This window comes from Telmatherina bonti (genome assembly GCF_933228915.1).
Source record: "Telmatherina bonti genome assembly, chromosome: 21".
NCBI lineage: Eukaryota > Metazoa > Chordata > Actinopteri > Atheriniformes > Telmatherinidae > Telmatherina > Telmatherina bonti.
The window spans coordinates 30,484,427-30,509,534 of NC_136630.1; the positions used below are offsets into that span (position 1 = coordinate 30,484,427).

Sequence of the window (25,108 nt, forward strand, 5' to 3'; positions counted from 1 at the left end):
AAGGCAGGGAAAGATGTTTTCTTGCTCTCTGTGCTGATTTCTAGTTGCACTAAAAGCCAGAATGAAGGTTTTACTTCAGTGTTCCGTCTCTTAAATCCAGAAACGCAGATGTCTGTCCTGTCCTGGAATACTGGGAATCCCGTTTCCAATCTGTCCACGGTGGAGATCCTGCCTGTGTCTGATGAGATCCCACTCACTGCCTTCACTCTGGAGCTGCAGCATGCACTCAGTGGCATTGGTACAATCTCTCTTTCTCACACACACACACACACAGACACCACACACACACACAGGGCATTTTTAAATGTTGTTTTAAGAGCAATAAGTCTGAGTGGAAAAGTTCATATTACTCTTTGTTCGTGTTTTTCACTGTTGGAACAAATACGTGTTCCTGGTAGAGACGAAAGGCGCGTATTCACAGCTCCTGGTTTGTGCCAGTATCTGAGTTCACGTGTGCAAGAAGCTTTGGAAATGGGATTTTGTGAAATTTGTACCAGTGATGTGCGAGTCATGAAAAAATTGTTCAATAATGAAGAATCACTTTACTGACTCATGAATCACTATTCCTCATTTTCATTCACTGACTCACACCTGCTACCGCTAGCATGCTGTTTAGTCTTGTCTCTATTTGTTAGTTGACCTGGGTTCATTTAGTTCATCCATTTTACCCTGTGTCTCGTTTTGGTTCTATCTATTTATACCCCTCACGTGTAGTTTTTCTTTGCTGATCAATGAGTTTAGTCTGCTGCCGTTTAGTTAATAAAACTTCAATCTGGAACTTGGGTTCAAACCTCATCCTCATCTTGACACTATAAGATGTGAAAGAATGAAAAAACACTTGCTACCGAGCTCACACTGTACTGCCTGCAACATGAACAAATCACCTGGAGAGCTTCTTCCTCACCTGAGCTGGGATCTGCTGCTCTGCTTCCATAGAACAAAGACATCCACTTGTGGGGCTCGCGTCTGTTGTTTGTTTCACACTTTTTTACACAATGTAGAGGGGGAAGAAAACATTGATATATGAAAATATCGCAGTATTGTGAATGATAATATTTTATTGATATGTAACAGTACTGTATGGATTTGATCAAACAACTGATCGTTACTTCTGAGGGAGATTTTCTTTTCTTTATTCATCTTGTACATAAAGATCAGTGTTTTCATTCATTCTGCTGTGAAATGTAGATCCATCCATCCATCCATCTTCTGCCGCTTATCCGGGGTCGGGTCGCGGGGGCAGCAGCCTAAGCAGGGAAGCACAGACTTCCCTCTCCCCAGCCACATCTGCCAACTCTGCGGGGGGATCCCGAGGCGTTTCCAGGCCAGCCGAGAGATATAATCCCTCCAGCGTGTCCTGGGTCTTCCCCGGGGTCTCCTCCCGCAGGGACGTGCCTGGAACACCTCACCAGGGAGGTCCAGGAGGCATCCTGACCAGATGCCCGATCCACCTCAACTGTTCCTCTCGATGCGGAGGAGCAGTGGCTCTACTCTGATCTCCTCCCGGATGACCGAGCTCCTCACCCTATCTCTAAGGGAGAGCCCGGCCACCCTGCGGAGGAAACTCATTTCAGCCGCCTGTATACGAGATCTTGTTCTTCTGGTCATGACCCACAGCTCATGACCATAGGTGAGGGTAGGAACGTAGATCGACTGGTAAATCGAGAGCTTCGCCTTCTGGTTCAGCTCCTTCTTCACCACGACAGACCGGCGCAGAGTCCGCATTACTGCAGACGCCGCACTGATCCGTCTGTCGATGACTCAGTGACTGAGAACCCCAGTGTCTTCGGGGAGTGAGCCAGTTAAACTGGAATCAGTAAAAAGAATCTCGTTCCCCATCACTAGTTTGTACCTGTGAGTCAGAAAGAATTAAATACGAGAAAACTTGGATTATGAAGCAAAAACTTCAAACCTTCATGAAATCTGCCAGTTTGTATTATGTATTATGAACCTTTTTTTTCCCTTGTTCCTGTTATTTCTAAGGCCCCACTCTGCTCCTGACCAGTGACATCATCAAACAGCGACTGGGCTCTGCTGCTCTGGACAGGTGAGTCACGGCTAACCTGTTCACCTACAAGTAAAACCTGAGAAAAATGTCTCCTCTTGTACTTGCTGTGCTTTTTTTGGCTTTGACTGAAATGGGATCTAGTCATGCTGGGATTCATGTTTTCATCTCATCCCTTACAGCGTCCATGAGTACCGTCTGTCCAGCTGGCTGCGGCAGCAGGAGGACGTCCATCGCATCGTCCTCTATCAGCCTGACCCCGGACTCACGCCTTGGACCCAATGCTGCATCCGCCAGGCCGACTGCATCATCATTGTTGGACTGGGCGAGCAGGAGCCCACTGTGGGAGAGGTCAGTGTGGATTCACCACTTTAGATCACCTGTAGCACACCTTATGTAAGCTCCCTCCTCATCCTCCTCTTCCTCCACGCCTGTAGTTGGAGCGGATGCTGGAGAGCAGTTGGGTGCGGGCTCAGAAGCAGCTGGTGCTGCTGCACAGGGAGGACGGCGCGCCGCCCAGCGGGACGGCTGAGTGGCTGAACATGCGGAGCTGGATCTCCAGACACCATCACCTGTCGTGCCCCCGCAAGGTCTTCTCCAGGAGGAGTTTATGCCACTTCATGTAGAAAGAAAGCTATATGAATAAATAATCCTTTAATAAGCTGTTTTTAAACAGCAGTATTAGCTTTACGGGGCTCCAGCTAAAAGCTAAGACGTGTAAATGAATATTATAGCTGTGAAGTTGGTTTCCTTCTAAACACACAGGGATGGATCTCTGATGGGGACGTTCCAGCCATCGGCTATGTTTCCTGCTGGAACACACAGAAAGCAGGATTGTAACCTCAGCACTTCCGTCTTCTGACGGAAAGTACCTTTTATTTTATGTAAAGCCTTAAAATACAAAGTGATGTTGCAAAAAGAGAATTTAGGGGGATTTACACTTTGTACAGCAGCTCAGTGGTACGTGTGCAGGACATCAGGAGAGAGGTTTTTTTTGAGCATGTACAGATTTCCACATCTGGAGAGGAACCAGACCTCGAGAAAGCTCCGGTTCATTGAGCGCCTTAGCTTCACCCCCAGATGTTCATAATGGCTGAAACCAAACCAGTACGTACCTCCTCCTCTGACCTGGGAATTGTCTTTATGCATATTCAGTCAGTGAGAAACTGACCTGGAAAATACTAATAAAATAATTCAAATTTAACAAGATGAGTTGTTTCACTCAAACACAAGTAGACCTGAAGACTTGTCCTAAAATTAGTAAATTAAAGGTTCTACTGAGGGTTGTGTCTTTAAAAGGCGCAAAATAGCAAGTCTGCATCCAGTTAGTACATCTGCCGCAATGAATATGCAATATGTGATGTTCGCACGTTATTCTGTGTGTGTTGGGAGGAGAAAATGTAAATATATTAATTCAGCAGCTGCAACGTGATCTATCAAACCTGAGATCAATGTTGCTGATTGAAGATGCAGCTGTATTTAACACGTTTCAGAAGGAAACAGCTTGTGTGTGTAATCATGCACATGGTTGCGATTTTTGTCACAAGAAGGAGACAACGAAACAAAGCAAGGAGACACAGAGGACATGTTTTTCACCTGCATGAATATTTTTTTAGATGAAGGAGGAAACAATCATTAAAACACATGGCTTAATCAGCATGTTGGGGCTGCTGGAGAGGAGTCGTGCATACCTGCAAATGACAGATGTTGCATCACAGCTGGGATCCCCCCGATGTCCTGTCCAAGTCCTAAATGCCATGTATCGCTGGATGGTCACGGTTATTAGGTTTCACGCACTCTGCAGTCGCTAACTGAGACCAAATAAGTTTTTTCTTTTCAGTAGTTGGATTTCTTAGAGTAACAGGAGCCAATGATTGCGTCCGTGTGCAAAATACCTCCAGTCAGTGCATGATGCTTTTATTGTGAAAAGCAGTCTTCTGTTCTCCAGGAGCTGGTGAGTGTTTAGACGGCTGGCTTGTAAAAGGGTCAGTTTATGAAATTATTTGTAAAATAAATGAGGCCTTTATTAGAAACAAGATACTCTTATTCATTCATGTTTTCTTTCTTTAAGATGACAGTACACACACCGGACACCCCCTACCTGTTTTATTATGCAGATTTCTCTTTTCTTCCCCTTCTAATGTCTGTCTACGACTTTTTACTTCATCCCATGTTTGCATCGTTCTTCCGACATCATTAAGTTTTTTATGAATTCCTCTATTTGTGTTTTAGTCAGATTTCTTTGCATTAGGTCATGTTTTCTCGCCGTGCTACAAACCACGCCACGTGCAAAACCCTCATGTAAATTTGGAGTCTGGAACACGTTTGCACCTGCCGCCATTTACACAATCACTCCTAGTAAATCACCTGCAAACTGTGGTTCAGCCCCACGTGCAGAACTCTAGACTGCACTCACAGTTTCCTACTCGCAGATTGGGATCTTAGTAGACCGGCAGGTTTTTTAAAGTTCGCTCATCTTTTTAACAACTTTTTTTCCCCCAGTGTTTATTAAAGCGGATAGATAAATGTGTTTTCAGAAGCTGCTCTCAGGTGGGCATCCTGCGGGCGCTGAATGAGGCAGGAATCCCCATTGACTTGGTGGGGGGCACGTCCATCGGCGCCTTCATGGGAGCGCTGTACGGCGAGGAGAAGAGCAGCAGCAGGATGAGGGTCCGGGCCCATGAGGGGGCCATGGTGGGTTGACTTCAGTGCTGAGGATAACAAGATCATTCTTCACAGAATCCTTTTAATTGTTGGTCTCTTCTTCAGGGAATGACGTCTGACTTTCAGAGGATCTTGGACCTGACCTACCCAGTTACCTCCATGTTTTCTGGAGCCTCCTTCAACTCCAGCATTAGCGCCATCTTTAAGGACAAACAGATGGAGGTGAGTTTCTCAGTATCTGGATGTGAGTTCAGGTGATGAAGAGGGGAAAGTTCAGTGTTTTTAAAAATGCCTTCATAGATATTTCATGTTATCTTGATGTTGTCGTGTCCTCTCCACATCCAGGACCTGTGGTTACCGTACTTCAACATTACAACAGATATCACAGCTCCCTGTATGAGAGTCCACACTGACGGTGTGTGTGCGTGTGTGAAATTATGACCTTTCTTTTCCTTTTTCTCTTTTACACTTTTTTCTTTCACATGAAAGATTTAAATGAGATTCCAAAGCTGTCCATTGTTGTCTTCTTCTAGAGTTTCATCTTCTCTCCTTTTGTCCACCTGCAGGTAAACATCCGTCTCTCTTGTTCAGGTTCACTGTGGCGTTACGTCCGCGCCAGTATGTCGCTGTCTGGTTACCTGCCGCCTCTCTGCGATCCTAAAGACGGACACTTGCTCATGGACGGAGGCTACATAAACAACCTTCCTGGTGAGGAAGCAGAGACTTTGCAGCTGTTGCTGTGAAGAAAAACAGCTGCTCCAACGTATTCAGCTGATTAAAATCTTTACTTACTTGAAGGCTTTTCCACATGGTTGTGTTTCTGATGTTCTCACAAACACAACCATGAGCTGGTTGCAGCTCTCAGTGATACCAAGCTCGTCCCTGCTCCCTAAAAACCAGAATGGGGGGACTGAAGCTCGGTTACCTCAGATTATAACCCATAACGGCCCAGAACATTAACGCACACAGACAACAGTCAGAACCCCAATAAACTGCTAAATAAATAGACAACATGGATAAAAACACAACGTCAAACACCTTCCTTTACACACACTAACAGATCAGGCAGGCCGGAGTTGGAGGCAGAGGACGTCTCAGTAGATGTGGAGGGAGATGGGGGCAGTGTGACGGTCCATGGCTGAGCTGCAGGGTGACGAGTGGAGGTGTGACAGGAAAGCTGTGGGCTCACGGAGGCCGAGGGTGCAGCTCATGGTCCAGACTTCCATCAGTCTGATCCCGCTGACCACACATCCCTCACGTTGTTCTGCTTGAGCCGACTTCAGAGTGCAGGAATTTCTCATGACTTTGCAGAGAAGAAAACAGCCGTAGATATTAATAAAGATGAGATGTTTCTGAAAGGTTTCCTCAAAAGACCCTAAAACATCTTCCTGATGTTTGACTTTGTCCCGCGTTTGCCCAGAACATCAAGCTTCGATGCCAAACACCTGGAAATTTCTGGAACTCCTAAAAGTTCACTTTTAAACGCGGCTCTTGAGCTTGTTTGTGACGATGAGAAGCTGATGGTGGAAACAGGCCGTCAGGTTACCAGTGTGTGTCGCTTGCTCTGATCTCCAGCAGACGTTGCTCGCTCCATGAGCGCCAATGTTGTGATCGCCAGCGGCGTCGGAAGTTGGGATGAAATCAGCTGACCAACTATGGCGACTATCTGAGCGGCTGGTCGCTGCTGTGGAAGCAGTTAAACCCCCTGGCAGAGAAAGTCAAGGTGCGCCAGCCTTTCCCAGCGTACCCACAGCTCCTCTGCGCCTGGTCTAAGTGGTAAAATGTCCCGTTTCCCTCGCAGGTCCTGAACATGGCAGAGATCCAGACACGGCTGGCCTACGTGTGCTGCGTGCGGCAGATGGATCTGGTCAGAGACGGCGACTACTGCGAATACATCCGGCCGCCAATCGATCGCTACGGCACGCTGGACTTTGGGAAGTTTGACGAGATCGCTGTGAGTTTCCCTGCAGCTTGTTTTTCTTTTGTTTGTTTGTCTTCGAATCAGACTGTGAGCCTGCATGGCTGCTGCTGTAGGAGGTGGGATACCAGCACGGGAAGATACCAGCTGCTCTCCTCACTTCCCAGGTGTTTCCAGATGTTAGAAGATGAGGAGATGCTAACGATGCTAAACGTCATCCTGGAACTACTTTTTGCTCCAGTTGCTGTCATCAAGTTCAGAATGAGCTCATAGTTTCATCAAATGGAACATCTATGTATCTAACATCTAACATATTCCATTCTAGATTGCACCGTCTGATGGCAGCAAATTGTAGTAGCTCTAACTTGCTATCTTGATTTTTTTAAACGTACAAACTCTTCTCACATTGATATTACCTCAGATTAGGTATTTTTTCTGAGGATTTCATGCCGGTTCGGAGGGTGTGCTGCAAGGAAGATTTTTCTGCATATTTTTGGGTCTTTCAAGACTTGTTATTTTGAGTCTCCATGGGAACGAAAGACTTGTTTATAATCGGGATCAACTGATTAAACTCTCCCAAATCAGGATTATCAGCGAAACAACACATCAAATCCCGATGGAGTTGAAAAGAAAGAGAAGAGGATGCAGAGCGGGAGTCAGACAGTGGAGAAAGCGATGGAGATTTAAACCACTTCTCCCGACCATCGTCATGGATAATGTGAGATCGCTAGCTAACAAAACGGACGAGCTCGAGATGCTAACAAGGTCTCAGAAAGAATACAGAGAGTGCTGCACCGAGACATGACTCCATGAACACATCCCTGACTGTAATGTGTCTGTACCGGTGTTACGAGCACCTGTGCAAGAACCACACCTGAACTTCATTCTGGATAAAAGTGCAAGCTCGTCCCCTCTGATCCAGGAGTGGTTACTGTGGACGCACCTTTGACTCCTCCTCTTCTCATTGGTTCAGAGTGCCATTCCGGGAGCAAGCCAGGACATAGATAGAAGCTGCTGCACTTCGGCTGGAGGGGGAAGCAGCTGTCTGTTTCTGGTGGTTGTCCCCCTCAACTTGGGTTTTGTGATGGACATTTTGTGTGATGTTTACCGTTGTGTGGAATTTCTTTGGGACCTATGTCTGTGGTGAACTTTAATAGCATTGTTTTGACTTTCATGACAGGACATTCCTGTGTGTGAATCTTGTGAACTGATTTGGGATTTGGTCTTTTGTTTTGTTTGTTTTTGTGGTCTTGCCCTGTTGTTTGGGTTCTTGGAGTGCCCTGGGTTGGGTTGTTTAGACCACCCTGTTCCATTCATGGGAACAGCTGTGGTGTGTGTACTGTGATTTCATATGCCCTTTTGCAGCCTTTTTCTTCTGTTCAGCTGTTCCCTTTACCCCAACAAACAACTAGCGTGTTGCCACACGCTTAACTACATTGTGTCGGCTACCCAGGGGTATAAAATTAAAATGCCTTTCTTATGCATCCATGTTGTCCGCCGTACTTTGTTGCACCAACCTTCCTAACGGGTCGTAACAACTGGGCTTTAAAACGGTCCGTGCAGACCGCAGTAGACAACACAGCGGAAAGCTAAAGGGTGGTGGAATTGCAGTGCTGGTTAACCAGCGTTGGTGTCATCCTGGACGTTACTGTCAAGGAGAAGAGATGCACAAGGGACATGGAACTGTTAGCTGTGAGCTTCCGTCCATATTATTTACCCAGAGAGTTTACCTGTGTTATTCTGGTAGCGGTTTATATAATACCTGGTACCGCACCAGACACAGCCTGTGACGTCATCAGCTCCGTCGTTGCCCGGCTACAAACACAGCATCCAAACTCATTCATGGTGATCTCCGGAGACTTCAACAACGTCTCCCTCTCTGCAACTCTACCAACATTCTACCAACATATTTTCTCTGGTGGAGCAGTTTGTCAGCTGCTCCACCAGAGAAAATAAGATGTTGGACTTATTTTGTGCAAATCTGAATAATGGATACAGTTGTTCTGCCCTGCCTCCTTTAGGAAGATCTGACCATAATCTGGTTCTTCTCACCTCCACCTACAAGCCCATCGTTCAGCAGCAACCAGTCATCACGAAGACTATCAAAATCTGGTCTGCTGAAGCTGAAGATGCTCTTAGAGGAGGCTTTGAGGCTACAGACTGGAACATCCTCTGTGAACCTCATGGAGACGACATCAACGCCATGACTGAGTGTGTGACAGATTACATAAACTTCTGTGTGGACAGCATCGTCCCAACAAGAACAGTGAGGTGCTTCCCCAATAACAAACCCTGGATCACCAGTGACCTGAAAAAGCTGCTGAACATCAAAAAGAAAGCCTTCAGGGATGGAGACAGGGAGTTATTGAGGGCAACACAAAAACAACTTAAAACACAAACTAAGAAGTGCAAGGAGGACTACAGGAAGAAGTTAGAAAGTCAGCTCCAGCAGAATAACCTGAGGGATGTGTGGTCTGGAATGAAGAAGATCACCGGCTTCAAGTTAAAGGGGGACCAGCCTGATGGAGGTCTGGACAGAGCTAATGAGCTGAACATATTCTTCAACAGGTTCAGTTCACCCCCTACCTCCAGCCCAACAGACCACACACCCTCCATAAGCCCACTGCTTTCCTGTCACGCCTCCAATCTGTCACCCTGCAGCTCAGTCATGGACCAGAACACAGCTTCATCTCCCTCCACATCAGGACATCCTGAGACCTCCACCTTGTTTGTCTCCTGCAATCAGGTTATGAAGCAACTTGAGAAACTGAACCAGAACAAGGCTGCAGGTCCAGGTGGTGTCAGTCCCAGAGTTCTCAAGACCTGCTCAAAACAACTATGTCCGATTCTCCAGCACCTTTTCAACACCAGTCTGAGACAAAATAGAGTCCCAGTGCTGTGGAAAACCTCCTGCCTTGTTCCAGTGCCTAAAAAAACACAACCAGCTGAACCAAGTGACTACAGACCAGTTGTCCTGACATCTCACATCATGAAAGTCCTGGAGAGACTCTTACTGGCTCACCTCAACAAGCAAGTAAACACCTTTCAGGACCCATTCCAGTTTGCATATCGTAATGGACTTGGGGTTGAAGATGACATCATATACCTGCTCCAGAGAGCACACTCTCATCTGGACCATTCAGGCAGCACTCTGAGGGTCATGTTCTTTCATTTCTCAGTGCTTTTAATACCATTCAGCCTGCTTTGTTATGTGAGAAGCTCCATAAATTCCAGGTGGATACCTCCACAACCACCTGGATCTATGACTACCTCACAAACAGACCCCAGTTTGTGAGACTGAAAGGTTGTGTGACTGAGATGGAGGTCAGCAGCACTGGTGCACCACAAGGAACTGTACTCTGGCCATTCCTCTTCACTCTGTACACCTCAGACTTCCAGTACAACTCTGAGTCCTGTCATCTGCAGAAATACTCTGATGACTCTGCAGTTGTGGGGTGTATCAGGGATGGACAAGAAGCAGAGTACAGAGAACTGGTCAGTCAGTTTGTTAAATGGTGTGGTGACAATCATCTCATATTAAATAGCAGCAAAACAAAAGAGATGATTGTTGACTTCAGGAGGAAGAAGAATAAACAAAGCACTGTTTCCATCCTGGGAGAGGAGGTGGAGGAGGAATACAAGTATCTTGGAGTTCAGCTGGACAACAAACTGGACTGGAAATGCAACACTGACTACATCTACAAGAAAGGTCAGAGCAGACTGTACTTCTTAAGGAAGCTGAGATGGTTTAACGTCTGCACCAAGATGTTGCATATCTTCTATAAGTCTGTTGTGGAGAGTGCAGTCAGCTTTGCAGCATCTGCTGGGGTAGTAGCATCAGAACCAGAGACTTGAAGAGAATCAACAAACTGATCCAGAAAGCTGCTTCTGTGCTTGGAGTAACTCTGGAGCCGCTGGAGCTGATTGTCCAAAGAAGAATGCTGCACAAGCTGATGAAGATGATGGAGGATTCTTCACACCCTCTCCACAACACAGTGATGAAACAACAAAGTGTGTTCAGTGAGAGGCTTCTTCAGGTCCGATGTAAGACTGAAAGATACAGAAGATCATTCCTGCCAGCAGCCATCAGCCTCCAGAACAAGACCTCCTCTAGTTAATATTATTATTATTATTATATACTACTGAATTTCCTTTTGGGGATTAATAAAGTATTTTTCATTTAATTTTTCATCTGACGTGTCTTTATGTTAAATTGGGAATAAAATATGTATTCTGTCTTTTTGTTCAATATTCCTCTGAAAAGCTGTTTACAATAAACTGCATGTCCTCATTGTGTTTCCTACTTCATCTTCCTCTTCCTCCAGAGGAACTCTCTGATGAGTAGCAGACAGACTACGATGAAGAGGCGGTGGAGAGTGCACCGTCTGACTTTGAGGCCTTCGCCCCCGGCAGCGAGCACACAGAGGGAGAGGAGACGGCAGACACTGCTGGGACTGTGTTTTACATCCGTTTCCTACCATGAGAAACCAGTGAATAATACGTGTCAAACTAAAATAATAACATCAAATGAACTTGCAGGGTGAAGGAGATCCGGTCCGAGTTCGACGGCGACCCAAGAATGCTTTGCAGAACGCTCATCTGTGACGACCATGAAAGTTGTGGCGGCTTCTGAACCAGTTCAGACCCAGTGCTCCCAGTAGAACCTCAGCGGGACGCTGCTGGTAGAAACAGACAGTAGGTGCTGTCTCGGCCATGACGCCTCTGCAGCCTGGTGCAGTTAAACAGACTGTGGCTTAAACTGAGGGAACTGAAAGCAACACTGCAGCTCATGTTACTCCCATATTGTCTTTTTAATGAATCTAGTTGTCTTCTGGTCGTTCGCTCAGCAGGGAAGTTACTTCCTGTCATCCTGTGCTGCTTTCATTGGTTGCTGTTGTCGTGCAGTTGGCTGCAGCTGCACCAGTGTCCGGACTAACGATGTTCCACGTTTACCCTCAAGCAGCTGAGAGAATTCAGGCAACTAGCAAGATTTCTGAGGGACGTCAGGCAGACGTGGATTATGAACATGCCATCTCCAGATCAGTGTTTTGATACAAGCACATATGCACCAGTCTTCCAGTAACGTTTCATGACATCACAGGATGGTTTTACACCGCTTCATCCTGCCATGTTACCATTTTTATAGTTTGATTTTGCATTTCATTTCCTTTTCAGTTTAATAAATATGTGTAACGCTTAAATTAAATTAAGAGTGTTAGGACTAAGTATTGCAATGAATGGAATGGGTGAACAGAAGACCAGATTCGCTATGGGAGCTTGTGTGGTGAATGAATGAAGACAGGAGGCAGGAAAATTAAAGTTAAGGATAATTGTATTGCATTAAAAAACTAAATAAGGCACAGTTAAATTATATTTGTAAACAGGACAACCAAGAAATGAGACGCACACAAAAAAAAAACACTTTCAAGAAACCTCTTTTCAAGCTTTTTTTCCCAGTTCAGTTCAGTTGTACCCAAAAGGATTTTTTTCCCTTTTGGATTTTTGTTCAGTCTTCTTATTACGATCCTGGTAGGAAGATGCAAAAGTTCAGTTTTATTTACGATCCTTGAGGGAAACGCAGAGTTCAGTTTTTAGTTACGATCCTTGGAGGAACCGCAAAGTTCATTTTATCAAAACTAAAAGGTGTTCGGAGAAAAAACATCAAAACAAACAAAAAAAAAAAGTCCTACCAAATCCAGCTCACCACCTCTTGAAGAGGATTCTGGGGTTTGTAAAAACCTGACCTAAAAGAAGGTCACAAAAAAAATCCCAATAAATATCAACCCATAAATCATATCAGTTACCAGTAACATTTTTTCAGTATTCATCACCTTATCAAAATATCAAATATAAATGCTCTCAATAGTTTGTAAACATATGACAAATAAATATAAATAAATAATTCAGTTGCGCAACATTCATTCAAAAGAAAAATCAAAACATTAATAGCACCAGTTGTAGCAGTGGCTAACACTGGCCCATTCATTTCAATTGCTTAGTTAACTTTTAGTTAGCACATTGCTAGCGCATTTTAAAACATAAATAATCAACGGAAAGCGATATTGGTATAACACCAATATGGTGGATAGTTTAGGCCTTATACTAAAGGCACATATCATTCATAGCCGGCTTCTAAGTGTTTTTAGTTAGTTTTAGACAGTTTAATAAGTGTAAACGCTGTCAGAAAACTTCTGGAAAACCGAAAGCAACTTCCGCCATTAATTTAACTTTTTTAAACGACTTTCGGCAAAATCAGTCGAAAGGATTTAGTTAAGGACATGATGCATAAACTCACCATTGAGTTTGAAAAGCTTTGGTTTAGTTTTCAGGGAGTTCTGGCGGAGTTTGTGGAGTCATCCAGCACACGAGTCCAGCCGTGGAGCAGGGCAATGGTGACAGGATGTTAGTGAGGCCGCAGCCATTTTTATGATAGCGCCACTTGTGGCAGGGCATGTGATTGCGGCGGGGAGCAGTGAAAAACTCCCAGATTATTTGGAGACATGGGTTACATATGGTTTGACGTGCCTTCTGAGCACTTCATCTGCAGTGTTACCGTGCTTTTTGTGCAGTAATGAAGGGATTTCTTCTTCCCAAAAGCAGCGTTTCGTGAACTTGGCTTTTATTTACATGAATGCAAATGCAACTTGGCCAGTGTTTAGGTTTTTCTCTATGTCCTCGTGAGATTGTACGTTTCAGCCCACAGAAACCAAACAGCCTGTATGCAAAATAGAGGTTTTCCTTCGCAGACATCTTTATTTGTTGCAGCACAGGAAGCACAGATGTAGCGTTTTCTCTCGGGCTTGCTGAAAACAGTGGAGCTGCTTACACCTGGAACAATAAGCTGATTTCTGTCATTTCCCAACTGTGCAGAGGTTTTTCTAACTTCAGGAAGGAGCTAAAAGAAAGCATGCTTTGTACATGAAGACTGTTACACTAAGGCACATCTTCAAGATATTCAGTGGTTTATATCTTGATCATGTAGAAATGATTAATTTCTTCTGAACAATGTTAAAATGCAGCATTGCTGCCGTATGTCTTCGATAATCACTGTTGTTTAGCGACCATTGGTTTTGTCATTGCCTGTGTTTTTATGACTGAAAACCAACAAAACATGTTTGGTGTCAGTGTTGATTTGTTCCTGATTGTTAGATGTAGAATAATTTCTGAGTTAATGACAAATGTTGTCTTGTTTTTCCATCGGTGAAGAGCTGCTCATACGTTGTTTGAAGATGTTTGAAGCTGCAGACCTAAAATAAAATTGTCTTCATGTGAAGTTGAAATGTTTTGTTTGGATGAGTTGTATTTTAAGCATCGACAGGAGGCAGATCAAGTGGCTGAGCCATCTGGTTAGGAGGTGTTCCAGGCCTGTCCCACCAGGAGGAAGGAGAGGCAGGAGGGACTACATCTCTCAGCTGCCCTGAGAACACCCAACCTGGATAAGAGGCGAGTAAATGGATGGAAGGATGTTAGGCTGCTGGACTCAACAAAGGAAGCATTTAATGCAGCTCAAAGACATTTTGGTTATTTTCTAAGTGAAACGACCTGCAGCGAAACTACTAATTCAGAACTGTTTCACATGAACTGATCAGTAACGCAGCTCTAGATTCATCGTTTAGAACGAATACATAGTTTAACTCTTGAAATCTTGAAGCAAAATGATGCTTTAAAACCAGACAAATTCTCAGTGATGACACAGCTTCCACATCTGTGCAACTCATTAGCTAAAATATTTAACCCTGCACACCTTCATGGAACAAATGCCCAAGCACAAACAGCTGCTATACCATCATTAGAAATCCATATAATTTCCATAGATTACTTCAGTATCATCAGACCTGTTCACAACCACCCAATACGCAACCAGTTTGAGGAAGGCTGGCCGTGGCTGGGACCGGAAGGCTGGCCGTGGCTGGGACCGGAAGGCTGGCCGTGGCTGGGACCGGAAGGCTGGCCGTGGCCGGGACCGGAAGGCTGGCCGTGGCTGGGACCGGAAGGCTGGCCGTGGCTGGGACCGGAAGGCTGGCCGTGGCCGGGACCGGAAGGCTGGCCGGGACCGGAAGGCTGGCCGTGGCTGGGACCGGAAGGCTGGCCGTGGCCGGGACCGGAAGGCTGGCCGTGGCTGGGACCGGAAGGCTGGCCGTGGCTGGGACCGGAAGGCTGGCCGGGACCGGAAGGCTGGCCGGGACCGGAAGGCTGGCCGTGGCTGGGACCGGAAGGCTGGCTGGGACCGGAAGGCTGGCCGTGGCCGGGACCGGAAGGCCGGGACTGGGACCGGAAGGCTGGCCGTGGCCGGGACCGGAAGGCCGGGACTGGGACCGGAAGGCCGGGACTGGGACCAGAAGGCCGTGGCCGGAAGGCTGGCCATGGCCGGGACCGGCAGGCCGGGCCGCGGACTGGAAGGCTGGCCGTTGCCGGGACCGGAAGGCCGGGACTGGGACCAGAAGGCCGTGGCCAGAAGGCTGGCCGTGGCCGGGACCGGAAGGCTGGGACCGGAAGGCTGGCCGTGGCCGGGACGGGAAGGGTGGGACCGGAAGGCCGGGACTGGAAGGCCGGGACTGGAAGGCCGTGTTGTGGAAAAAATCTGCCAATGACGAGGAGTCTGGTTCTGAAATGAAAAAGTACAAAGTTTATTGAACAGAAAATAAGAGCAGAATGATTCAAATTGCAATTTGGAGAGACGGTTCAGAAGTCCGACAGGGCGGAAGTCTGAAAACGCTCTAAAGAGTTCTAGAATAAACTGTCTTTTAAGCCCTCGCCTAAAGTATGTCCGTTGCACGTCATACATCGATGTTATTCTAAACAAGAAATGGTGTTGCTTAAAATGTTAGGTCAGACTGACCCCCAAGTTATAATCAGATGCCAGATGTCTGGATGCAGACGTCTCAGGGCCTCGACACATTATCTGTCTGTAAGGGGGACTAAGCAGATACTGTGGAACTAAGCTTAAGTTCATCATGACCTTTCAGAAAGCCCACAAAGCCATAAACAGAAATGAATATATGCTAAGGAGTATGAAATATATGAAAATCTAAGTTCAAACATCAAATTTCCACAACAATACCCCTCTTCTGATCATAATGAGACCTGTTTCAAACAGATCACCAAACAGAAGACATTTTTTGAGTGAGCTTGCTGAAAACACAGCTGATTGGGCTGGATAATATTTAGACAAGGAACCAAAATAAACCTTCGAGGTTAGAGCACACACAAACGCCTGACCAGAGCCACCAAGCAGTAGCCTTGACATCAGAGTTGGGGGTCTGTGTTGATGGTCAAGAGCAGCAGACAGCACTGAAGTTCCCCGTCATCCTTAAAAGAGAACAAAGTATCAGGATCTTCTAAGCCCTGCATCAGTAACCAGTGCTAGTTGGCATGTCCAGAAGCATTTCAGGGTGGCCATAAGCAGAAAAATGAGAAGTTTCTGCTCAAGCAGGATAAAACACAGTCAACTCCACCGCAAAACAAGAATGCCCCCAGAAACTAGAACATGTCCTGTTCCCCACTCCGAGGGATCCCAAACCCTTCACATAAATGAGAGAAGATAAGGAGAGGAGCCTCAACAGGAACGATGCTTCCACAGTGAAGTCATGAAAAAACCGACCTCCACAGTAAACGGACAAGGAGCGTACCGGAAGCAGACACACACTTGGGGAAACAATACGGTCGCTTCCGCTTCCAGAGGATAATAGCTTGAAGTAGGCAGAAATGTGAACATGGAACAGGCGCTTTAATCTGGCCCACATCATAACTATCAGTGTCCCACTGGGATTACAGAACATTCTCTGAGGCTGGAATGTTTCCCAGGTCTGCTTCAGATAAGCAGAACTGAGCTGTCATGTGACCAGAAAACACGTTGGCATGAACATGCCGGACTGTTCTCTAACATCTACCGCAGCTTTGGTTACAGGTTTGCCAGCTGATGGAAACCAATAACTTAGCACGCTCAGGATGTCGTCATAATCAGTGGCCATTTCACACACTCTCCTATCAGCACTGACATCCCCAGTCACCCCCAACAGCATTCAGCAGACACCAGTCTCACACTACGACACACGTTTTCTCAAGCGCACACATCTTAACATATCACACACACACACACACCAGTCTAGTCTTCGTGCCGCTTATCCGGGGTCGGGTTGCGGGGTAGCAGCAACCTAAGCAGGGAAGCCCAGACTTCCCTCTCCCCAACCACATTTGCCAACTCTGCGGGGGGATCCCGAGGCATTCCCAGGCCAGCCGAGAGATATAATCCCTCCAGCGTGTCCTGCGTCTTCCCCGGGGTCTCCTCCCAGAGGGACGTGCCTGGAACACCTCACCAGGGAGGTCCAGGAGGCATCCTGACCAGATGCTCGAGCCACCTCAACTGGTTCCTCTCGATGCGGAGGAGCAGCGGCTCTACTCTGATCTCCTCCTGGATGACCGAGCTCCTCACCCTATCTCTAAGGGAGAGCCCGGCCACCCTGCGGAGGAAACTCATTTCAGCCGCCTGTATACGAGATCTCCTTCTTTCGGTCACGACCCACAGCTCATGACCATAGGTGAGGGTAGGAAAGTAGATCGACTGGTAAATCGAGAGCTTCGCCTTCTGGCTCAGCTCCTTCTTCACCACGACAGACCGGCGCAGAGTCCGCATTACTGCAGACGCCGCACTGATCCGTCTGTCAATCTCACGCTCCATCCTTCCCTCACTCGTGAACAAGACCCCGAGATATTTAAACTCCTCCACTTGAGGCAGGACCTGACTCCCGACCCGGAGAGGGCAATCCACCCTATTCCGGCTGAGGACCATGGTCTCAGATTTGGAGGTGCTGATTCTCATCCCAGTCGCTTCATACTCGGCAGCAAATCGCTCAAGCGAGAGCTGGAGATCACGACCAGATGAAGCCAACAGGACCATGTCATCTGCAAAAAGCAGGGACCCAATCCTGAGGACACCAAGCCGGATCCCCTCAACACCTAGGCTGTGCCTAGAAATTCTGTCCATATAAGTTATGAACAGAATCGGTGATAAAGGGCAGCCTTGGCAGAGTCCGACCCTCACCGGAAACGAATCCGACTTACTACCGGCAATGCGGACCAAGCTCTGACACCTGTCGTACAGGGACCGGACAGCTCGTACAAGGGGGTCCGGTACCCCATACTCCCGGAGTTCCCCCCACAGGAGCCCCCGGGGGACACGGTCGAACGCCTTCTCCTGGTCCACAAAGCACATGTAGACTGGTTGGGCAAACTCCCATGCCCCCTCCAGGACTCCAAAGAGGGTATAGAGCTGGTCCGTGACCAGGACGAAAACCGCACTGCTCCTCCTCAATCCAAGATTCGACTATCCGATGGACCCTCCTCTCCAGGACCCCTGAATAGACCTTACCAGGGAGGCTGAGGAGTGTGATTCCCCTGCAACTGGAACACACCCTCCGGTCCCCCTTCTTAAAAAGGGGGACCACCACCCCCCTTTTTGTGTTGGTAGGATTGAGGAGGTCTTCGAAGTACTCCCTCCACCAACCCACAACGTCGCGAGTTGATTTCAGCAGCTCCCCACCTCCACTGTACACAGTGTTGATGGAGCACTGCTTCCCCCTCCTGAGCTGCCGGATGGTGGACCAGAATCGCCTCGAAGCCATCCGAAAGTCTTTCTCCATGGCCTCGCCGAACTCCTCCCATGCCCGAGTTTTTGCCCTGGTGACAGCCGAAGCCGCATCTTTGGGACGCACAAACCCCCCCACCACGACAAGGTGACGGCTCAGGGAGGGGTGTTTTGTGTTTTTTGGTTGTTTATGTTGTGCTTTTGCTTGTTTGGGTTTTTTGGGGTTTTTTTTGTTTTGTTTTTGCGTTTTTGGTCGTTTATTGTTGGGTTTTGGTTTTTGTGTTTTGGGTTGTCTTTTGTTGGTTTTTTTCGGTTGTTTTTTTGTTGGGTTTTGTTTTTGCATTATTTGTTGGTTTTTTTAGTTACGTTTTTTTGTGTTTATTTGTGTGTTTTTATGTTTTTTGTTTGTTTTCAATTGTTTTCGTTGGATTTTTTTGTTTTGTGTTTGGTTTTTTGTTGAGTTGTTTTGATTTGTGTTTGTTTTTTGTGGGGTTTTTTGTTTTGTGTTGTATGATGTTTTTTGTTTTGTGTTTGTTTATTGTTGGGGTTTTTTGTTTAGTGATTTTTGTTGTTTTTTATGTTTTTGTTTTGTGTTTTTTGTTGTTTTGCATTATTTGTTGTTTTTTTTAGTTACGTTTTTTGTGTTTATTTGTGTTTTTTTTATGTTGTTGCTTGTTTTTTGTTTTTTTTTTGTGGGTTTTTTTGTTTAGTTGTTTTGATTTGTGTTTGATTGTTTTTTGTTGGGTTTTTTTGTTTTGTGTTTTCGGTTGTTGATTGATTTTTGTTTGTTGTTGATTTTTGTTTGTTTGTTAGGTTTTTCTTTGTTTTGCGTTGTTGGATGTTTTTTGTTTTGTGTTTGTTTATTGTTGGGTCTTTTTGTTTAGTGTTTTTTGTTGGTTATTATGTTTTTTGTTTTGTGTTTTTTGTTGTTTATTATGTTTTTTTTGTTTTTTGTTGTTTATTGTGTTTTTTGTTTCGTGTTTTTTGTTGTTTATTATGTTTTTTTTTGTTGTTGTTGTTTATTGTGTTTTTTGTTTCGTGTTTTTGGTTGTTCGTTGTTGGGGTTTTTGCGTTTTTTGTTGTTTTTTGTTGTTCATGGTGTTTTTTTGTTGTTTGTTTTTGGTTGTTTATTGTTGTTTTTTGTTGTTTGTTTTTTGTTTTGTGTTTGTTTGTTTATTGTTGGGTTTTGTTTTTGGTTTGTTATTGTTGTTTTTTGTTTTTGTTGTTTTTTTTCGGTTGTTGGTTGTCTTCTGTTGGGTTTTGTTTTTGGTTGTATAAGTTGTTACTTAATTTGTTGTTTATTGTTGGGTTTTGTTTTTTTTTCAGTTGTTCATTGTTTTTTGTTGGATTTTGTTTTTGTGTTTTTGGTTGGTTTTTGTTGTTTTGTTGTTTTGTGTTTTTGGTTGTTTTTTGTTGGGGTTTTTGTTTAGAGTTTGTTTATTGTTGGGTTTTGTTTTTCGTTGTTTTGTTTTTGGTTGGTTGGTTGGTTTTTGTTGTTTTTGTGTTTTGTGGGGTTTTTTGTTAGTTTTGTTTGCTTTTATTTGTTTGGCCTTTTGGTGTTTTGCTCAGGTGTGGAACCCTATGGCGTTGTGGTCTGTGCTTGTAGTTGTTTTTTTTTTATGTGTACGAATTAAGGTGGTGGAAATGCATCCATTTATTCTGCTCCTGTGCAAAACATGCATAACTGGGAGAAGAATTTACCAATCCTTTGTAAAAACGTGTTGCAGGTGTTCACCTCAGTAGATCTTCATTGCTCTTATTTACAGTTACTGTTAAACATATCAGAGGATGTTATGTTTGTGATGTTTTGGACGGGTGTTGCTGCTGGTTTGTTTGCATTGTCAGCAGCAGTTTCTTCAGCACAGGATGTAACAATGGTCTCTTCTGTCTCACTGGGCTGAATGTCTGCCACATTTATCTGACTTAAGGTCTCAGAAGGCTGATTACTGGTAACAGAAAAGAGTTCCTGATTTTTCCAATGATTAAATGCTTCCATCAACTCGACCTGTCTTTGATTTTGTACATCCATCAGCTCCATTATATATCTTCCATCGCCTTTGCTATAATATTCATCTTTGACTTGTTTGTCGCTGGGAGAGACTTCTGCAGAAGTTACAGCAGTAACTCTGTTAGCATTGGTCACAGCGCCTGTGAAGCTGGTTAAACTGTTGACTGATTTAGTTGTTTCTTCAGTACAGGATGTAACAATGGTCTCTTCTGTCTCACTGGGCTGAATGTCTGCCACATTTATCTGACTTAAGGTCTCAGAAGGCTGATTACTGGTAACAGAAAAGAGTTCCTGATTTTTCCAATAATTAAATCCTTCCATCAACTCGACCTGTATTTGATTTTGTACATCCATCAGCTCCATTATATATCTTCCATCGCCTTTGTTATAATATTCATCTTTGACTTGTTTGTCGCTGGGAGAGACTTCTGCAGAAGTTACAGCAGTAACTCTGTTAGCATTGGTCACAGCGCCTGTGAAGCTGGTTAAACTGTTGACTGATTTAGTTGTTTCTTTAGCACAGGATGTAACAATGGTCTCTTCTGTCTCACTGGGCTGAATGTCTGCCACATTTATCTGACTTAAGGTCTCAGAAGGCTGATCACTGGTAACAGAAAAGAGTTCCTGATTTTTCCAATGATTTAATGCTTCCATCAACTCGACCTGTATTTGATTTTGTACATCCATCAGTTCCATTAGATATATTTCATTGTCTTTGTTGTTATCATCTTCATCTTTGACTTGTTTGTCGCTGGGAGAGACTTCTGCAGAAGTTACAGCAGTAACTCTGTTAGCATTGGTCACAGCGCCTGTGAAGCTGGTTAAACTATTGACTGATTTAGTTGTTTCTTTAGTAGAGGATGTAACAATGGTCTCTTCTTCTGTCTCACTGGGCTGAATGTCTGCCACATTTATCTGACTTAAGGTCTCAGAAGGCTGATCACTGGTAACAGGAAAGAGTTCCTGATTTTTCCAATTATTAAATGCTGCTATCAACTCGACCTGTCTTTGATTTTGTACATCCATCAGCTCCATTCGATATCTTCCATCGTCTGACATAACGCACTGAGTTGGAACTGCAGAAGGCTGATTATTTTCCTCAGATAAGGGAGTTTGAAGTATGAAAGGGTGATTGAGTGCTTCAGCAGGGGTGATCCGTTCGTCTGGATCCACCTGCAACATCTTTTTGAGAAGACTGATGAATCCATCTGTGTCTTCAGGTTCTGTGGGCTTGTCAGGCACCTTATGCAGTGTTGGCAGATCTTCCAGAGAAGAGATGTTGTCGTAAATATACTTGACGGAAGTAAAACAACCTCCTTCAGATCTTTCATATTCATCCATTGTATTCCACTTCCATTCTGAACCGTCATCCGTCTCCACCCAGTTAAAAAAGGTTTCGGTTTTGAGTCCTTTATCCAGTATGTAATTAGGAATACCTATAATCTTTGAAATGACTTTCATGATGTCATAATTATGTTTGCCTGCAAACAGGTTTTCACCAAGATACAAGAACATCAGTGTGCATCCCAAAGACCACATGTCAACTGCTTCATTGACTGGAAGGCCCAAAAAATTCTCAGGGGCTCTGTAACAAAGTTTTTGAAAGGAAGGATGATTACACAAATCACCTGACTTAGCAGTTAGTCCAAAATCAATTAGCTTCACTTTGAAAGGCTGCAATTTCCGGTTTACCAACATTACATTGTCTGGGTTAATATCATTGTGTGACAAACCGATACTATTGAGTGCGTTGATGGCCTCCAGTAGCTGCTTTGCAATTGTTCTGATTTCAGAAACATGCAGTGACTTCCTCTTCCGTTGTATCAAGTCAGATAAGCTAATGTCCAGCTTCTCAAAAACCAGACAATTTACGCCCATGTACTGAAAGCACCTGTGGAATTTGATCAAATTGTTTTTGTCAGGATCTAATTTTTGGATTTGGTGCAAGATCCCAGCTTCTCTTCTTCCTAGTTCGTCAAATTTTCTTTTCAAAAATTTAATTGCCACTGTCCTGTAATTGTTGTACACGTCGATGCATTCGGCCACTTCTCCAGTAGACCCTTTTCCAATAAACTCACGAAGACAATATCCTCCCAATGGATCATGCACATAACAATTTAATTGTATCGCAGGATGAATATCCCTACTGGAACAGATTCCCATTGTAAACTGTGACGGATTAAAAAAAAAAAAGTCCTGTAAATTTGCTCGATACTGAAAACTACTTGTCTTTTCTGAAGCGATCCTTTAGAAATGAAGGTGTGTGAACAAGTAGCTGGCTATTAAAGAGTGGCGGGTCTGACATCATATTCGATTGCCTTTGACATCAAAGGATCAAAGAATCAAAGGGAAACCAATCTCTGACGATGACGTCAGATTCCATCCTCTTGCTTCGATCTTAAGGACCTTTTGAAAATAAATTAAAAGTACTTCCTGTAGCTGGCAGCATATTCGGCACAATGTTTATGTGTTGCCATGGTAACGCCGGAAGCCGGCATTCGCGCTGTTTTTTCTTTGTGGGTTTTTATATAAATTGAATTCCTTTTTTTTTTTAAAAACACAGTTTCGGAGTGTCTGATTGTATTATTTTGGAAATGCTCTGATGATTTTGGCCATTATTTGATTGCTGTGCTGCTGTTTCTGTGAGAATAGGTTTGCGTTTTGAGTCATGTGACTGCGCCCCGGAAGCTGTTCACTAAGCGCCAACAAGAGTAAAGTAATAGAGACTTCGGGAGGAGTTTTATGCGCTTAATAATTCTACTGCTGGTCTGAAAGGCGAACACGGTATGTTTGATGAGGTATTTCTTTTGTTTATGGATATATTGTAAACAAGGTTTAAATTGGATATTTAAAACGTAAATATATTCTAATATTTGTGATTGGAAAAGAATATTTGAGCCTTGAAAAGACATTTTTGTCTTTCAGTTTTCACAGTGTTTTGTGGTTATGGAATAAAGAAAAGTATGCATCAGTAAGAAGCGTGGATTCTTTATGACCAGAGTAGTTATACTTCCTTTAATTCCAGGGGAAAATATTAAGATGTCGCAGCAATTTTTTTTCTTTTTGTCATCCTCAAATAATCATTTATTCATTCATTTTCCGAACCGCTTATTCCAATTCAGGGTTCCTCAAATAATCACTCATCCAATTATTATTATTATTATTATTATTATTATTATTATTATTATTATTAATAATGATAATAATAATAATTGCTTTATTTATTTAACCACTTCAGCTTGTGTAAGAGTTTGAAACGACTCGGGGGTAAAATAAAAAGCGGTTGTTACAAGACGTAGTGCGTGACAACTTTACACAGTAAAGATTAGATAAATATGCGGAGATTGCTAAACAGTGTAAATATCTCTCAGAAAATGACCTCAAGGTAAACTAAACATTTGATAAATATGTTAACTAAAGATGTATTATAATTATAATGAGACTGTCTTTGCCGTTTTGTATTCTAACAGCGTAACCAAGTGACATTAGCTTGTGTGTAAACTAGTCAATAATCGTTAATAGTGATGATACAGTAGACCATCGGATTTTAATAAACAGACTGGGAGGTCTGGTTGACGTTCCAGTGTTTTCACACAGCATCTTGAACAGGCCTCTGCTGTCTGCAGGGTGACTTTGTAGAGCGAGGATCTTCCAGCCTGGAGACATTCACCTATCTGCTGGTCCTGAAAGCCACATGGCCAGACCGCATCTCTCTTCTACGTGGAAACCATGGGAGCCGACACATCACCCAAGTTTACGCTTTTTACCGTCAGGTTTGGTCTCTTCAGATGAGGATTTGAAATCCTCAGAAATCCTCATCTTATTTGTCATATTTCTTTTTTATCTTCCAGATGAGTGTCAGACCAAGTATGTGAATGGGAATGCCTGGCGTTATTGCACCAAAGTGTTTGATATGTTACCAGTTGCAGCTGGAAGTAACATCTAAACACTCTGCTCTTGATATGTTTTTATTTAAAATGCTGGATCCTGATAAACAACCACTGCTGATGCAATGAAATGGAAGCATGCCTTGTTATTTTGGTGAGCTTTCATGATGTCTCATTAACAAGACAGGATCCTTTCTGACCACCAAGTAGATGTTTTAATCCAACCAAGCAGAACCTAATGTGGACTTGTGCGGATAGGGAATGTGTTTCAGCCAGTAAAATGATGATTATTATTCTACAGGATCTGATTAAGAGCAAAAGCTGCAGAGAATTGAGCGTCTTTAGTTGGCCTTTTGTTTGAGTTGTGCAAACACTGAGTTAACTTGTCAACAAAGCAGTACTAGAGCTGCACATCTGTCCTGTCAGCTCTTTTAATTGTCAGGATCTGGGTTGTCTTCTGTGGGGATCGGTGCTGTTTTTCAGGTTCCACCAGAGGGGGCCATTGGGCCCGTACCTGCAGGCTGATTTCCATAGGTGTGCTTTTCCACACACCTGCAGAGCATCTGTGGTCATCGCCTGGAGTATATCTGGAGCCGGCTGCCAGTTCCTCGTTGCTTGAGCCTTGAGCCCTGTGAAAGCACCCGAACTGGATTCCCCTGAGCGCCCTGTTGACTTCATTGCTAACCAGTCCATGACGTTCCTCTCTGGAAATCCTCTCTGCTGCAACAACCTCCTGTGGTCATCTGTCCACGGCTGGCAGCCATCCAGGAACAGTCATGGCTGTGCAGCTTGTCCACCCTCCATCGTTTGCCCACGACTGGCTCAGACTTGCAGCATTCTCCAGGCATCCCTCCCAGAACTTCCCTCCCAGATCCCTCGTCATCACTATCTATATCTTTAAAACAAGTAGGAAAGCCCATCCATTCCACGGTGTCATCATCCAACCCCAGCTCTCATATAAAGCTGTCTCTACAGCGACACAGCAGTGCTGAGCCCAGGATTTTCCCGGACCGTAGAAACCTTCATTGTTTTCCAGCAAACC

General features: G+C 44.5%; 1 protein-coding gene across 1 annotated transcript; it reads left to right on the forward strand.

Annotated features, from left to right (window-relative positions):
* Nucleotides 1-108: 108 nt before the first annotated feature.
* LOC306771483 (patatin-like phospholipase domain-containing protein 7) lies at nucleotides 109-24,685 on the forward strand (the record flags this gene model as incomplete). The annotated part of the gene is given in 15 exon segments (XM_079260649.1): nucleotides 109-238; nucleotides 1,984-2,047; nucleotides 2,188-2,356; nucleotides 2,443-2,627; nucleotides 4,543-4,699; nucleotides 4,775-4,891; nucleotides 5,015-5,084; nucleotides 5,261-5,377; nucleotides 6,245-6,307; nucleotides 6,310-6,392; nucleotides 6,471-6,623; nucleotides 6,704-6,754; nucleotides 11,493-11,630; nucleotides 14,402-15,108; nucleotides 24,550-24,685. Coding segments are annotated over 15 exon segments (2,340 nt in total).
* Nucleotides 24,686-25,108: the final 423 nt, after the last annotated feature.